General features: G+C 45.3%; 1 protein-coding gene across 1 annotated transcript in view; it reads left to right on the top strand.

Moving 5' to 3' along the window:
- The window catches only part of LOC115458854 (brefeldin A-inhibited guanine nucleotide-exchange protein 3-like), a gene marked incomplete at its 3' end in the record, with an annotated part of 189,363 nt that extends 175,259 nt beyond the window's left edge, over nucleotides 1-14,104 (top strand). Inside the window, exons 23-25 of the mRNA XM_030188691.1 lie at nucleotides 5,287-5,466; nucleotides 9,077-9,218; nucleotides 13,982-14,104. Of these exons, the coding sequence (XP_030044551.1) occupies nucleotides 5,287-5,466; nucleotides 9,077-9,218; nucleotides 13,982-14,104 (445 nt within the window). The remainder of the gene's footprint in view (nucleotides 1-5,286; nucleotides 5,467-9,076; nucleotides 9,219-13,981) is intronic.
- Nucleotides 14,105-14,433: the final 329 nt, after the last annotated feature.

The raw sequence follows: 14,433 nt of genomic DNA, 5'->3' as shown, positions 1-14,433 counted from the left end.
GCCCACTAGAATACTAACAGGCTTATTTTTGAAAGAGAAGGGCGCCCACCTTCCGACACAAATCGGGAGATGGGTGTCCTTCTCTCAGGGTCGCCCAAATCGGCATAATTGAAAGCTGATTTTGGATTTTGGGCGCCCTCAACTGCTTTCCATCGCGGGGACAACCAAAGTTCACAGGGGGGTGTCGGCAGCGTAACGAAGGCGGGACGGGGGCGTGCTTAAGAGATGGGCATCCTCAGCCAATAATGGAAAAAAAGAAGGGCGTCCCTGACGAGCACTTGGGTGACTTTACTTGGTCCATTTTTTCTTGCGACCAAGCCTCAAAAAGGTGCCCGAACTGACCAGATGACCACCGGAGGGAATCGGGGATGACCTCCCCTTATGCCCCTAGTGGTCACAACCCCCTCCCACCCTAAAAAAAAAACTTAAAATTTTTTTTTCCCCAGCCTCTTTGCCAGCCTCAAATGTCATACCCAGCTCCATGACAGCAGTATGCAGGTCCTTGGAGCAGTTTTAGTGGGTACAGTGCACTTCAGGCAGGCGGACCCAGGCCCATCCCCCCCCCCCCCCCCCCCCCCACCTGTTACACTTGTGGTGGTAATGTGAGCCCTTCAAAACCCACCAGAAACCCACTGTACCCACATGTAGGTGCCCCCCTTCACCCCTTAGGGCTATGGCAGTGGTGTACATTTGTGGGGAGTGGGGGTTTTTTTTGGGGGGGTGGGGGGCTCAGCACACAAGGTAAGGGAGCTATGCACCATGGGAGCAATTTCTGAAGTCCACTGCAGTGCCCCATAGGGTGCCCGGTTGGTGTCCTGGCATGTGAGGGGGACCAGTGCACTATGAATGCTGGCTCCTCCCACGACCAAATGGCTTGGATTTAGTTGTTTCTGAGGTGGGGGTCCTCGGTTTCCATTATCGCCGAAAATCGGGGACGACCATCTCTAAGGTCAACCTAAATGTTGAGATTTGGGCGTCCCCGACCGTATTATCAAAACGAAAAATGGACGCCCATCTTGTTTCGATAATACGGGTTTCCCCGCCCCTTCATGGAGCCGTGCGAGGACGGCCCCAGGAAAACTTGGGCACACCGTTCGATTATGCCCCTCCACATGTTTTTAGCTGTTGGTGGTCAGGTCAGAGAGAGCAAGGCAGGGAGGGAGGCCAGCTCTTATATATTACCAGAGATACAGGCTCCTGCAGAAAGCAAGTTGTGGCAGGGAGATTGGAGTGAGAGAGGGGGTGCCACTAGACACCCAGGCCTCTCAACCAACCTCTCTACACTGGGCTGGACCTAGCAGAAAGTTTCCCATGCAGAGCATATGGGAAAAACGTGTTTTTTTGTACTGCATGGTTGCAGTAAGTATGTTTTTAATGCAGTCTTCAGTAAAGGTTTCTACAGAAGTTAACACCCATGCTGAAACCCTTCATACATTGCTTGGCCAGTAAACTCACAGTAATGCTTTCTGCATGCCCCCTCCCCCATGTTTATGGGGTATGTGATTTGTGAGCTGCCTGCTGAAAGCTTGTCCAGCCCAGATGCTAGTGAACAGCAAAACATGGACCACAAATATGCAAGGAGATACTAAGGGGTTCTTTTACCAAGCTGCGGGGAAAAAGGGCCTTGCGCTAGCAGCAGGGGTCATTTTTCTCACATGCCAGAGCTCTTTTTACCGCAAGGGATAAAAAGCTCCCAGACAAACATGGCCATGCGGTAAGAGAACTCTTACCGCGTGGCCATGCGGTGGGAGCCCTTACCGCCACCCACTGAGGTGGCGATAAGGGTTTCCGCGGTAACCTGGTGGTAACCGGCTGCTGCACAAGCCATTTCCGGAGGTGTTCCCCCCCCCCCGGTAATGGCACGTGCTTGGGGCAGAACTATCGGCAGTAGTCCCGATTTAGCTTGTTCGCCGATGCTTTGTAAAAGACCAGTAAGGCTCTTAGCCATGACAAGGAACACTTATATTTGTTACATATGTTCCATATTTGTATATATATTTTTTGAAATAGCACTACAGCACTGTACTTTTCTCAAAATATGGGTTTGCTTTGATGAAAGAAGGCACGGTTGGTCATCTCGCTGTGCTCAGTTGTGCCTCACTACAGTGCTTTGTCATTAATTTAGCTTTTAAAGTGATCCTGTGACCCAGAGTTGTCCTTTCTGACTATCCAGGAAAGGATGGCACATAGATCTCTGTAGTGGCAATTTGCAGTGACATATGTAGTCTGCTGGTATCCTACCAGCATGTACAGCATTCACTGAAAGGGAAAGCGAATGGGATTTGATATACCGCCTTTCTGTAGTTACAATTAAAGCAGTTTACATATTGTATACAGGTACTTATTTTGTACCTGGGGCAATGGCAGGTTAAATGACTTGCACAGAGTTTACAGACCACTTATCTTACTGACTCTAAGTGGTGTACAAACTAACATCCGTGCTATTTTTACTTTAGTTTACAGTTATATCCCACACATACTGTCAAAAGTTCAGTCTGGCATACATACTTAAAAAGGACTGGGCAGACTCCATGAATAATACAAACCAATAGAAAACATACAACAGCTGGTATACTAAATTAATGATTTGCACCCAAATATTTTCTAAATAAAAAGGTCTTCAATAATTTACTGAATACTGCATAGTTGTTTTGAGCTCTAATTTCTACAGGTAACTCATTCCAATTGCTGGCCGCTTGACAAGCCAAAAAACCCCTAGAACCTGGAACAGCATTTCAAGCTGATAAACAAATGAGATTTGTCATATAGGAAGGCATCTCTCCATGCACTATTGAAAAGATCAAAGAGCAGAGTTTAAAAACAATATGCACGCCTGTACTAGTAACCAATGCAATTGCACAAGCTTTGGAGTGGCTCTGTCGAATTTAGGTACCCCAGAAATTAAATGGGCAGTTGTATTTAATAATGTCTAGAATTTCTTTACTCCCAGATCTTTTGCAACCTAGATAAATAATGTTAACAGTAATTGATGTGAGCCAGCACCAATGATTGTGCGATTAATCTAAACGCATCAGATTTAAAGTTAGATCTAATGCAAAGTAACTTCCATAAAACTTTAAAAACCTTAGAACAGTGGTTCCCAAACCTGGTCCTGGAGGCACCCCGGCCAGTCAGGTTTTCAGGATCTCCACGATGAATATTCATGAGAGAGATGTGCAGGATCAGGTTTGAGAACCATTGCCTCAGAAGCTGTTGTCAGCGCCTGTTCTTCAAATGTGAAGCACTGATCAAAGATTATTTCCAGAATCTTGAGAGAGGATTCAAGGGGAAAATCGATATTATCAATAGACAAGGATTTCTCATTAATCCATATTAAATATACTACTAAAAATTATGAACTTAGTTTCATCCTTGTTCATGTCCAGGTCCAATTTGGCATCCGCAGTAGCATTTGATAGTTGGCTCTCAAAAGGGATATAAAGAGTTATGTCATCAGCATACATTAAGATTCTAAACCCCAAGCTCGAGAGTTTTTTACCCAAAGGTGCCATAAGTAAATTAAAAAGAATAGGGGATGCGGGACTCCACAACCCGGTCTCCATACAATGGAAATAGAACCCTTCATCTTCACTGTATTCAGTTAGATGAATCCACTGTCCCTAGACATGTATTAAGAGCAGCACTGACACAGAAATGATTGGGAGGAGAGAGGCTTAGCACCATTTTTTTATATTTTTGTAAACTGCCTCCTGCACCATTTTGCCAGGATGACATCTATCTTCACCTGCCAGGAGCACAGCAGAAAATCTCCACCCAGTTATTACCCTCCATGTCCACTCTAATTACAGCAAGGGACTAGGGCCCAGATGCACTAAACGTTTTTCATCGTTAAATGAGCCCTTAAGGAAGAATTTCCTATCCTTTCCATGCACTAAAGCCTATTTTCCGACGACAGTAGCAGCTAACGAAAACTGAATGCAGATGAGCAATTCTTCTACAAATCCCATTGAAATGACATGCACTAACCTTTTCCGATTCGTTTAACGCATGAAAACACCGTGTAATCTAACGAGAGTCTGTACCTCTCGGTAGGGCTGTCTGTCTGCTAGAAGTTTACCAAATCCATTAAAAAAAATAACTGGGGGGGGGGGGCGAAAACGCGTCAGGGGTGTCCTTTATTGACGCCCCAGGTCGCCGCTGCTCCCCTCTCCCTCAGCACCAAAAAAGAAACAAAAAAAAAGGATCGGGAGGGGGCAAGGGCGCTCGTCATGAGCGTCCTGTATGGACGCCTTGCCCCCCCCCCCCCCCCCCCACGAAAAATCTCCAATTTTAGCAGCCCCGGGCCGGCCCTCCGCTCTTCCTGTGTATTCTCCCACACTAGCTCCGCCTCCTGCCATGCTCCGGTCCCGTGCCCCGCCCCCCCCTTTGGTCGTGGCTGCCGTTCCCCCCCTCTAACGACCCCCCCCTTTGCCTTACCGGCCAGTGCAGCGCCTGTCACCTCTGCTGCACGGGCAAGAACAGCTGATCGGTGATTCAGAAGGCCTCCTCAGACGTCCCTTCTTTCTTCCTGGGCCCGCCCTCCTTTGACGTAGTACGTCAGAGGAGGGCGGGCCCAGGAAGAAAGAAGGGGACGTCTGAGGAGGTCTTCTGAATCGCCGATCTGCTGTTCTTGCCCATGCAGCAGAGGTGACATGCGCTGCACGGGCCGGTAAGGCAAGGGGGGGGGGTCGTTGGAGGGGGGGAACGGCAGCCACGACCATAGGGTGGGCGGCGGGGGCGGGGCACGGGACCGGAGCATGGCAGGAGGCGGAGCTAGTGTGGGAGAATACACAGGAAGAGCGGAGGGCCGGCCCGGGGCTGCTAAAATTGGAGATTTTTCGTGGTGGGGGAAGTGGAGAGCAGCGGGGGGGGCAAGGCGTCCATACAGGACGCTCATGACGAGCGCCTTTGCCCTCTCCTGAAACACACCTGTTTGTGGGGGTTTTTTTTTTGTTTTGACAGCTGGGTTTTTGTGGCATGCGCAGAGCAGCCAGCATAACGCTTGGCTGCTCTGCGCATGCTTTAGGCGCTGATTAACGACGGGTTTAACGATTCTGTGATACATCCTACTTTGCAATACCGATCCGAACATTTCTGGAGTGTTTTAGTAGTGCATGCCTCATTTTTTTAAAATCGTTAAGCACTTTTACGTTTCTTATTTTTTAACGTTTGGTTGATGCATCTGGGACTAGCTGTCTAAAGCAGGATGCCTCAGGAGACAACTCCAAAGATTAGCAAATTGTTCCCTGCTTGAGAAGTCAACCCCTCTCCTTTATCTTTCTGTAGGCTGCCTGTCATAAAGAGAGGCATGTTTCACAAAAAGCTGTTTCTTTTATCCACGACATCATGATTGAAGTTCTGAGTGACTGGAGTGAGCCCCCTCATTTCCACTTCAATGAAGCGCTGTTTCGTCCGTTTGAGCGCATCATGCAGCTGGAGCTGTGCGATGAGGATGTCCAGGACCAGGTAAATGAGCACCATGGAACTCCTAAGGGGGGGGAGGGGTGGAGATGGGGCCTCTGGAAAGCTTAAGCATGCAGCGTGTGTACCTCTTGCTCTTCCAAGAATTAATTTCCCAGAGTTCTGCTTTTCAGCTGTTACAAATAAAGGCAAATCCCATTTGTGTGATTAGTTTCTGTCTTGTCGCTGAAATGATCCTAGTATGTCTAGTCTAGGAGTTCTCAGCAAGAGCTAAGGACAGCAGCTTGTCCATACATTCACAATGAGTATTCATCAGATGTATTTTTAGTTCAATCTTTTTTATTGATGGTGTACAGCAGAAGGTCAAACAAAACCACAGAGCAAACACATAAAACCATGAATAATTCACAAAGTCCATACCGCCAACACCATCAAAACAAGTTCCCCCATTTTAGTCCCCCTCCCTCCCCTCCTATCCCACTCCATTCATCCACTACACTAGGCTTGTCGTGTAGTGTCCTTTTATTGCAAGACTGCCGCTACCCAGTGGCCCAGACCATGGACAAAAATATACAGAGCTCAAAAAGGTCCACCGATGGTCTGTGATCTCACAACCCCGGTGGACCTATCACCTTATCATTACAGTCACGTCACTAAGTTATCTATTCAAGGTCTTTGTGTAACACACTAAATTACTGACAACACCCCACTTCCAAATAGCACGTTATCCCACAGTCCAGTGGCAATGGGGGCGGGGCTCCACCCCGGCATAGTTCAAGGATCCACAAGGAGGCCAAGGGTACCATTGCAGTCCTCTCAAGCACTCTTGGTGAGCCAGAGTGGAGTATCCACTGCTAGGACTGTGCCAGGAGCCTTCACACCCCCCCCCCCCCCCCTAGGCACTGCAAACCCGCAGAGCCTACACCCTTATATAACTGTTAAAACCCGGTCCATCAACCAAATCATATTAGAGGCTGGAGCCTAACCATCCCACTAAACTAATTATACCCAACCCTTCCCTCCCTCGCCTCCCCGGTCCCTCCTCCCTTCATCAGATGTATTTTTAAACATGTATGAGAACAAGGCAACACTGAAAAGCGCGATAAGCCTTAAAATGAGCCCTTTCAATCCTGGACTGACGATGCAGTGGGCATGAACATAGCAGCTAAACTCCTTTCTCAGAGAGTAAAAAGTAGAAAATGATTGCAGATATAAATCAGTTGATTGATCAGATTATTTTTCCATTACCTTCTACCACCTTGAGTAGATGAAACAAACTATCACATTTAGACCAACACCGGGACAGCCTCACATCCCACCCCTTCAACCAGGTTTCTACCACTGCCATCATATGTGGCCCAAATATGTCCTGTTGTTGATTACAGTGCCAGCCTCCACCACCTCTACTGATAGGCTGTTTCAGGCTTTGTCACTTTCTTTCCTTAATCTGACACCTCTGCCATGTCTTACCACCAAATTTTGTTGCGGTCCACACAGCCACCATAATTTGCCAGACTGTTGTCTAAAAATATATGACCTCATCTCCTGTGCTCACCAGTGTTTGAAGCAACCATGGGTAAAACTATGCAGGCTACCCCAAATCCACTTTGGAAGCTTGATGCAGTCATAGCACTGCTGTTATCACTGAAACCAGGGGTGGCCCTATAATTTGGCCAACTGAGGCGAGGGCCTCAGGCGGCACTTTTCATGGAACGGTATCATGCCGCCAGCCATCCTGCCTGCTTGGCGTCTCTCCCTGTTCTGTCCTCCGACAGCCTCGCACTAGTTTATAACGTGATCCTAAAATGTGTGTAATGCCTTTACTGTTATTCTCAATCCCAAGGACTATCATTGCTGCAGTTTCCCCACTGGAAAAATACATGAGCAATGCACTGTGGGTAATGTAGTTCACAGGCAGTGCAACCACACTTGTTTGGCTGTGTAAGAACTGCTATCACTGGTTGTGAGGCCGCTCAGACCTTCTCTCTCTCCCTCTCTCTCTGCCAAGCTTGGCTCTTTTGTCTTCCTGCTCAGTCTTATTATTCTGTCCACAGAGGTCAGCCAGGTATGACCTTTCCCTCCTATCTCTAGGACTACCCCTTGCTATCCGATAGCAGGCTCTGTCCCCATTGGTCTCTATCTGCTCCTCCCTGTGTGAAGCCCCACCACTTCCTTGTCCTTTCAGCCACGAGGGGCTTCTTCCTCCATTACAGCCAGGGACATGGAGTTAACACCATCTCGCTCCAGACAGCTCTGTCCGGCTCAAACTCCCTGTAACGAACCTGGATTTTTTAACCTGTAAATATCTTCTTCCAAATGAGATATTGCACATTGCAGTCACCCAGCTTTGGACTATTTCTACCTGTTCAACTACTTTCCCCTCCCCCTGCAATACAACTACCTCTCTTCAGATCTCCACCTCCCACAGCCTCCAGATTAAGAAGTCTCTGTATCCTGAACATCTATCTGTGAGTAAATTATCTGTGATTTATTCAATAAAAGAGACTTTATAAAATAATAGAGACTTCAGGTGATTGCTGTGCCAGGGTTATGCTCCATGATATTGGGGCTTCTTAGTACCAAGCCCCAAGAGTCATGACACTCCCTCTCTACAGAGATTTCAGCTTCAACCACTGCTTCTACTCCCTCCTCCAGCATCCATCTTTCTATCCTCTTCCTCCGGGCTGACATCTGTCCTCCCCCATTCCCCCAACCCCTGCTGCATCTCCCTCCTCCTTCAATCCCCTTCCCCAAGTCTGCCATCGTTCTTTGCTTTCCAGAAGTCAGTGGTGGCAGTGATTCACATACACTGCCCTGCTGCCGACCCCAGCTTCTTCTCTCTACTGCAGCCCATCTCTCTGACGTAACTTCTTCTTTCCTTAGAAGTGGGCAAGGACTTGAGGAGATGACACACAAGGAGGCAAGAAAGGAAATATGAGGGTCCAAAGGTTCAGACAGGGACAGAGAAACAAAGGTTATGTATCACTTAGCAACTCTCCACTCTTTTTCACAAACCAACGTTTCTACCTCTCCAACTCAGCAAAATCATAAATGGGTCCAAAGACAAGTTTGGTCTTGAGCTAGTCGCTTTTAAATTAGGTCTAATTCACTACATTTTTCTTTCTGGCACAAGGAAATAGTTTTACTGTCTGTTATGACAAAAAAAAGTACATAATGAAATAAGGCCCTCTCACGCCCTTGACACACCCCTGAAACAGCCACTCTGAAAATGTTTTTCTTTTGGCAAATATCAGACTAACTTTTTTTTTTTTTTTTTTTAATTATATGGTTTAAACATTTTCATGTTAGAAACATGTCCATGCCTCTTGTACCACATTTTTGCACTTTCTACTCTTTTGAAAATTAGCCCCAGCATGTCTGATATATAAATGTAAAGTTGTGATAGCCGAGGAAAATTTCAGGAAATGTGTAATTCATTTCCTAGGAGCTGTAATTGTAGACTTTCTTTTCTTAATGTATCACTAAATGGAAGTTACAAGTAATTATTCTTGTGAATTCAATAAAAATACATAACAGCCCCGGCACCGAAGCATAGCAACATAACTGGCAAGAGAGCTTCCCTCTTTCCCTTTGGTATTTTACAAACCCAATCTGATTAAGTATATTAATAGCTTTCCTTCTTTGCATCTGACAGGTAGTCACTTCCATTGGCCAGCTAGTAGAGGTGTGTTCCCCACAGATCCAGTCTGGGTGGCGACCTCTGTTCAGTGCACTGGAAACAGTACGCAGTGGCAAGTCTGATGTGAAAGAGTACCTGGTTGGAGAATATTCCATGGGTAAGTTTTTGTGTTTGGATTACGGGGGGGGTGGTGGGGGTTAACTTTTGGCTGCCACCTCTGCTTAGTCACCAACTCTGTCAAAAACATTTGCCTCCTCCCTCTCACATCTAAACTACCCAGGTGTGCCATTTACCTTTGTTACCTTGATTCTGTGGCATCTTAAGCAGTTTTGGGGCCGCTCCAACCTCACTTCCACACTCTACATGCCATAAAAGTACCCTTTGCCACATCCCCAGTAACGTTTTCCACCAGGAGAAGCCTTTAGTCGGTCCTCATCATTTTTGTGTCTATGTACTCCTGGCCCCACTTGGATTCCCAGACTCCTTCTTTTCTTTATTCTCCACTTATCTTTGTCCTTCCATTTGATTTCATTTATTATATTTGTTAATCACCACTGCAAACAACTCTTGATGGAATGTACAACATATTAAAATCCATCCATTTACATCAATAATCACGCTGTCTTTACAGCAACATAGGAACTACCCAATGGCTACCTGAATATTCCCACTATATACCTCTCCTATCAAATTAATTGTCCCAAACTACCTGAGCAAACAAAATGATCTTTAATTTGGTTCTGTAAACTAGCAGATCCCTCTTTATCCACAACTCAATCAGCAGGTCATTCCACCTTTTTGGCCCTACTACAGAAACTGCCTTCATCTTAATCCATGCAGAATGACCTATTTTTAGAGAAGGAATGGAAGTCAGCCTCTGGTTTGTGATTGAAAGGTCCAATAGTGACTGGATAAATGTTAGATCAGGGAGTGCTAGGGAGGTAAAATTCCTAGATGCAGTACATTTTTCTAGCAAAAAAGGTGCCGGTACTCAAATGCTAGGCCACCCTTCAAAGGTAGGGTGATCACTGAAGGACCCAACCCACAATAGCCAGGCCCCCTAAAACCAGTCACAGAACCTATGACAAGGCAGAATTGGTGTGTAGAGCCTGAGCTCTTTCATTAAAACTTGGGGTCCAAGGGTCAATTTTAGCAGACAATGGAAAAGGTGCCGGTACTCAGTACCCCCAAGTACCCCCTCAAAAAAGCCCTGCCTAGATGTAATAAATGACTGCTTCATGGAGCAACTGGTCCAGGAACCGACAAATGGGAGAGCTATTTTAGATCTAGTCCTTGATGGAATACAGGGCATAGTACAAGAGGTAGCGGTGTAGGGTCCGCTGGGAAACAGTGGTCATAACATGATCAAATTTGAGCTGATATCTGGAGTGAAGTAACTAAGAAAATCTACTATGGCAACATTTAATCTTCTAAAGGGTGGTGACTATGATAACATTAGGAAAATGGTTAAAGAAGCTAAAAGGATAACCGCAAAGGTTAGGACTTTAAATCGGGCATGGACGCTGTTTAAAAATACAATGTTGGAAGCCCAGACCTGATGTATTCCACATATTTACAAAGATGGAAAGAAGAGAAAATGACAGCCAGCATGGTGAAAAGGTGGCATGAAAGAGGCTATTAGAGCCAAAAGAACATCCTTCAAAGAATGTAAAAAGAACCCAAGTAAAGAAAATAAGAAGAAACATAAGCACTTTCAAATTAGATGCAAAACATTGATAAAGAAGGCTAAAAGAGAATATGAAGAAAAACTTGCAAAAACTCATAGTAACAACTTTTTCAGGTACATCAGAAGCAGAAAGCCTGTGAGGGAATACAGGGGACTGTTAGAACATCAAAGAGCAAAAGGGGCACTCAGGGATGACAATGCCACAGCGGAGAGACTGAATGAATCCTTTGCTTCGGTCTATACGAAAGAAGATGTAAGAGATCTACCTGTACCAGAAATAGTTTTCAAGGGTGACGGTGCAGAGGAACTGAAAGAAATTTCATTGAACCTGGAAGACATACTGAGCCAAATCGACAAAGAGTAGTAAATCACCTGGACGGGATGCTATGTGCCCTAGTGTTTCCCAAGTATGGTCCTTGCAAAAAAAAAAAGATTTGCATATAATGGAAGCAGTGTATACAAATTAAGTTCATGCATATTCATTGTGGATGTCCTGAAAACCTGACTAGAAAGGGATACTCCAGGACTGGACTTGGGAAACACTACTATAGGATACTGAAAGAACTCAAACATGAAATTGATGATCTGCTGTTAGTAATCTGTAACCTGTCGTCAAAATCGTCCATGGTACTTGAAGATTGGAGGGTGGCCAATGTAATGCCAATTTTTAAAAAGGGTTCCATTCTTTATGTTGTGGGAGGCAAGGGCTGTTAGGAATTCTCCAAAGGGCAGAAGGGCTTTCATGTTTATCTGGAGTTTCTACTTGCAAAAAGTCTCCCATAAAGGAAGAAGTGCAGTACTGAATAGATTTAAGAGTGTTTCTTAAGTGGTATTTTGTCATATTGGGGGTTATTTTAGGGGTTTTCTGCTTGGTTAGGGAAGGATGAGGTGGGAATATTACTCTGTCGGAGATGACCTGGGGTCATAAGTGTCCAGATACCAGGTCATCTTAGTGTTTGTTTAAGTTCAGGGTGGTAGGGTTGGAGGAGGGAGAGGGGTGATTTTGAACGCAAATTGTTAGTTTGAACAGGAACTAGAGTAATGAGGGGGGAGGGTGGGGAGCATTTTCACAAAACAAAAATGGGATCATGTGTTAGACAAATGTGGTTTAATGGGACAGAGTCAGCGGGTTCAGCCAAGGGAAGTTTTGCCTCACCAATTTGCTTCATTTCTTTGGAGACGTGAATGAACATGTGGGTAGAGGTGAGCTGGTTGACGTAGTGTATATAGATTTTCAGAATGAGAGACTCCTGAGAAAATTAAAAAGTCATGGGATAGGAGTCAATGTCCTTGTGTGGATTAAGAATTGGTTATTGGACAGAAAACAGAGGGTAGAGTTAAATGGCCATTTTTCTCAATGGAGGAGAGAAGTGCCGCATGGATTTAACATATTTAAAAATGATCTGTAAATCAAAACGACAAGTGAAGTGATTAAATTTGCAGGTGATACAAAACTATTCAGAGTTGTTAAAACACATGTGGACTGTGAAAAATTGCAGGAAGACCTTAGGAAATTGGAGGCCTGGGCATCTAAATAGTAGATGAAGTTTAATATGGATAAATGCAAAGAGATGCACATTGGGAAGAATAATTCAAATTATAGTTACCTGATGCTAGGGTCTACCTTGGGAGTTAGCACTCAACAAACAAATCTGGGTGTCATTGTAGACAATAGGGGTCTTTTACTATGGTGCGCCAGCATTTTTAGCTCACAAACTATATAGATGACCAAAAACAATCAAGGCTCATACGATTTGAAATGTGATCTTGATATAATCTAATATAGTTCAACAGTTTAAGCTTTCCATTTTATCAACTTATAAATCGGCAAATCATAGACAGGAACTAACTCCCATCAGGGTTGAAACCTACAGTGAACGCCCACACATGCGCAGTACATTTATAGGCTGTCATCTAAGCGCGGGAAATTTTTTAAGATTGCCATTCTATTTCCCTGTTGAGGCCACCAGGGGCCACTGTGTCCCATCTAAAGATGAATTCTTGTTCCTAAAAGAACGCAAGATACATCACCTCTGTGGGGTGAAATAATCTGGGTAAGCACAACTGTGGCAGGACTAGATTACATGAAGTTTCATGGAGTATTGCAAACTGTCGAGGCCTTTTTCTCCATATTTTAATTTTTGCCCAGTCTAGCATGGGTTTGTGTTTACCACAGTATTGTTGATCAAGAGTTGTTCTTAATTTCTGTGTGAAAAGTCTGATTGTTTGGAAGTGCATTTTAAAATCTATGTGCATTCAGTTGAAAAAGCAAGTTCAAATGCCTTTGGGTACTCTGTACCCATAGTAATTTTCAAAGTGAAAGTATGGACCTATTTTCTCTTTGAAAATTGGTGCAGATCGGCTACAGACTTTGCAGCTATGCTTGCGGATTGAAAAATGTCCCCAGAATATATAAGCTATGAAAGCAACATACCATAGCTGGATGCTCATATCTGCAGAGGCATCCTCTTCTGCCTTGTGTGTGTGGAAGAGTTCCTTCTTAGCCTGTTCTGTTTCTTATAAGGATCCCCACTTCTGGTTCATGAGCCTTCGTGTGATTATGGGATTTCAGTTGCTGTTGTTTCTAAACAGGGGTGTCAACTGGAAAAGTTGGGACGGGTATGTAAGCTTCGGGCACTGTCATTTGGGTGTCATTGTTTGGACGCCCAAACAGCATCTAAAATTCCTCTCTTCCCACTGACCTGTACTGGTTGATAGAGAGCACGGCCCATGGTTACTCGCTGCTGCAACTGGGGGCCCTTGGAGCAGAAGGGAGATGTAGGCTGCCCCAGGCAGCACAAGTGAGGGTGAATGATTCTTCAGACAGGCTGTTCTGTCCTCCCTCACGGGCACTGTCTGGGGCAGCCCACATCTTCTTTCTGCTCCAAGGGCCCCCAGCCACAGTAGTGAGCAGCCTCTGTCGAGTACCAGATGTCGATGTGGGGAAAAGTAGAGAGAAGAGTTATGGATGCCCAAAAGTCCAGTGGCCAAAAGTCTGGCACCCTAATAGCAGTGCCCAAATGGTGACACCCAAAACTCCTGCTTCAGACTATGGCTTTAGCTCTCCAGCCAGGTGTGGGAACTCAGATGAAGTAATTCACTCAGTCTTTAGGATCGAGACTAGATATCTGCTTCAAGTCATTGGTATCACTTCATTGTAGACCTAAGTCATTCTTCGAAGACGTCTGATGTTGGAAAGATGAGATTCATTGTTTCTTGTCTTGTTTTAATAGGGAAATGCCAGGCTCCAGTATTTGATGTCTTTGAGGCGTTCCTCAGCACCAACAACATTCAAGTCTTTGCCAACGCTTCCACTGACTACATTATGTGCCTTATGAAGTTTGTGAAAGGATTAGGTAAATTTGACACCTTCACTGTTGTAGAGGATTCACGTCCTATATAAACCAGTAGTAACTTTGGCCAAGTTAAAGAGATTGGTTGTGATGCCTCAGAGATGGCTCAGGAGCTTTGCCTCAAATTCCTGCTGCTGTGTTTTACTTTATATGAAAGTAATGCTCAGTTTATACATGCAGTCGTGCAGTAACTCATAAGAGAAACCTTCACAGCTCAGCCTGGTGACTTGGGGAGTGCTGTGTACTGAGAAGTACAGGGACTTGGGTTCAGTTCCCAGCTCTGGCCTTCCCAGGGTGATTCCCTTTGACAATCCCATGTAGGCCAGTGCCAT

This window comes from Microcaecilia unicolor, unplaced genomic scaffold (assembly GCF_901765095.1).
Source record: "Microcaecilia unicolor unplaced genomic scaffold, aMicUni1.1, whole genome shotgun sequence".
Classification (NCBI taxonomy): Eukaryota; Metazoa; Chordata; class Amphibia; order Gymnophiona; family Siphonopidae; genus Microcaecilia; species Microcaecilia unicolor.
This window is presented reverse-complemented; position numbering and strand designations above follow the sequence as displayed.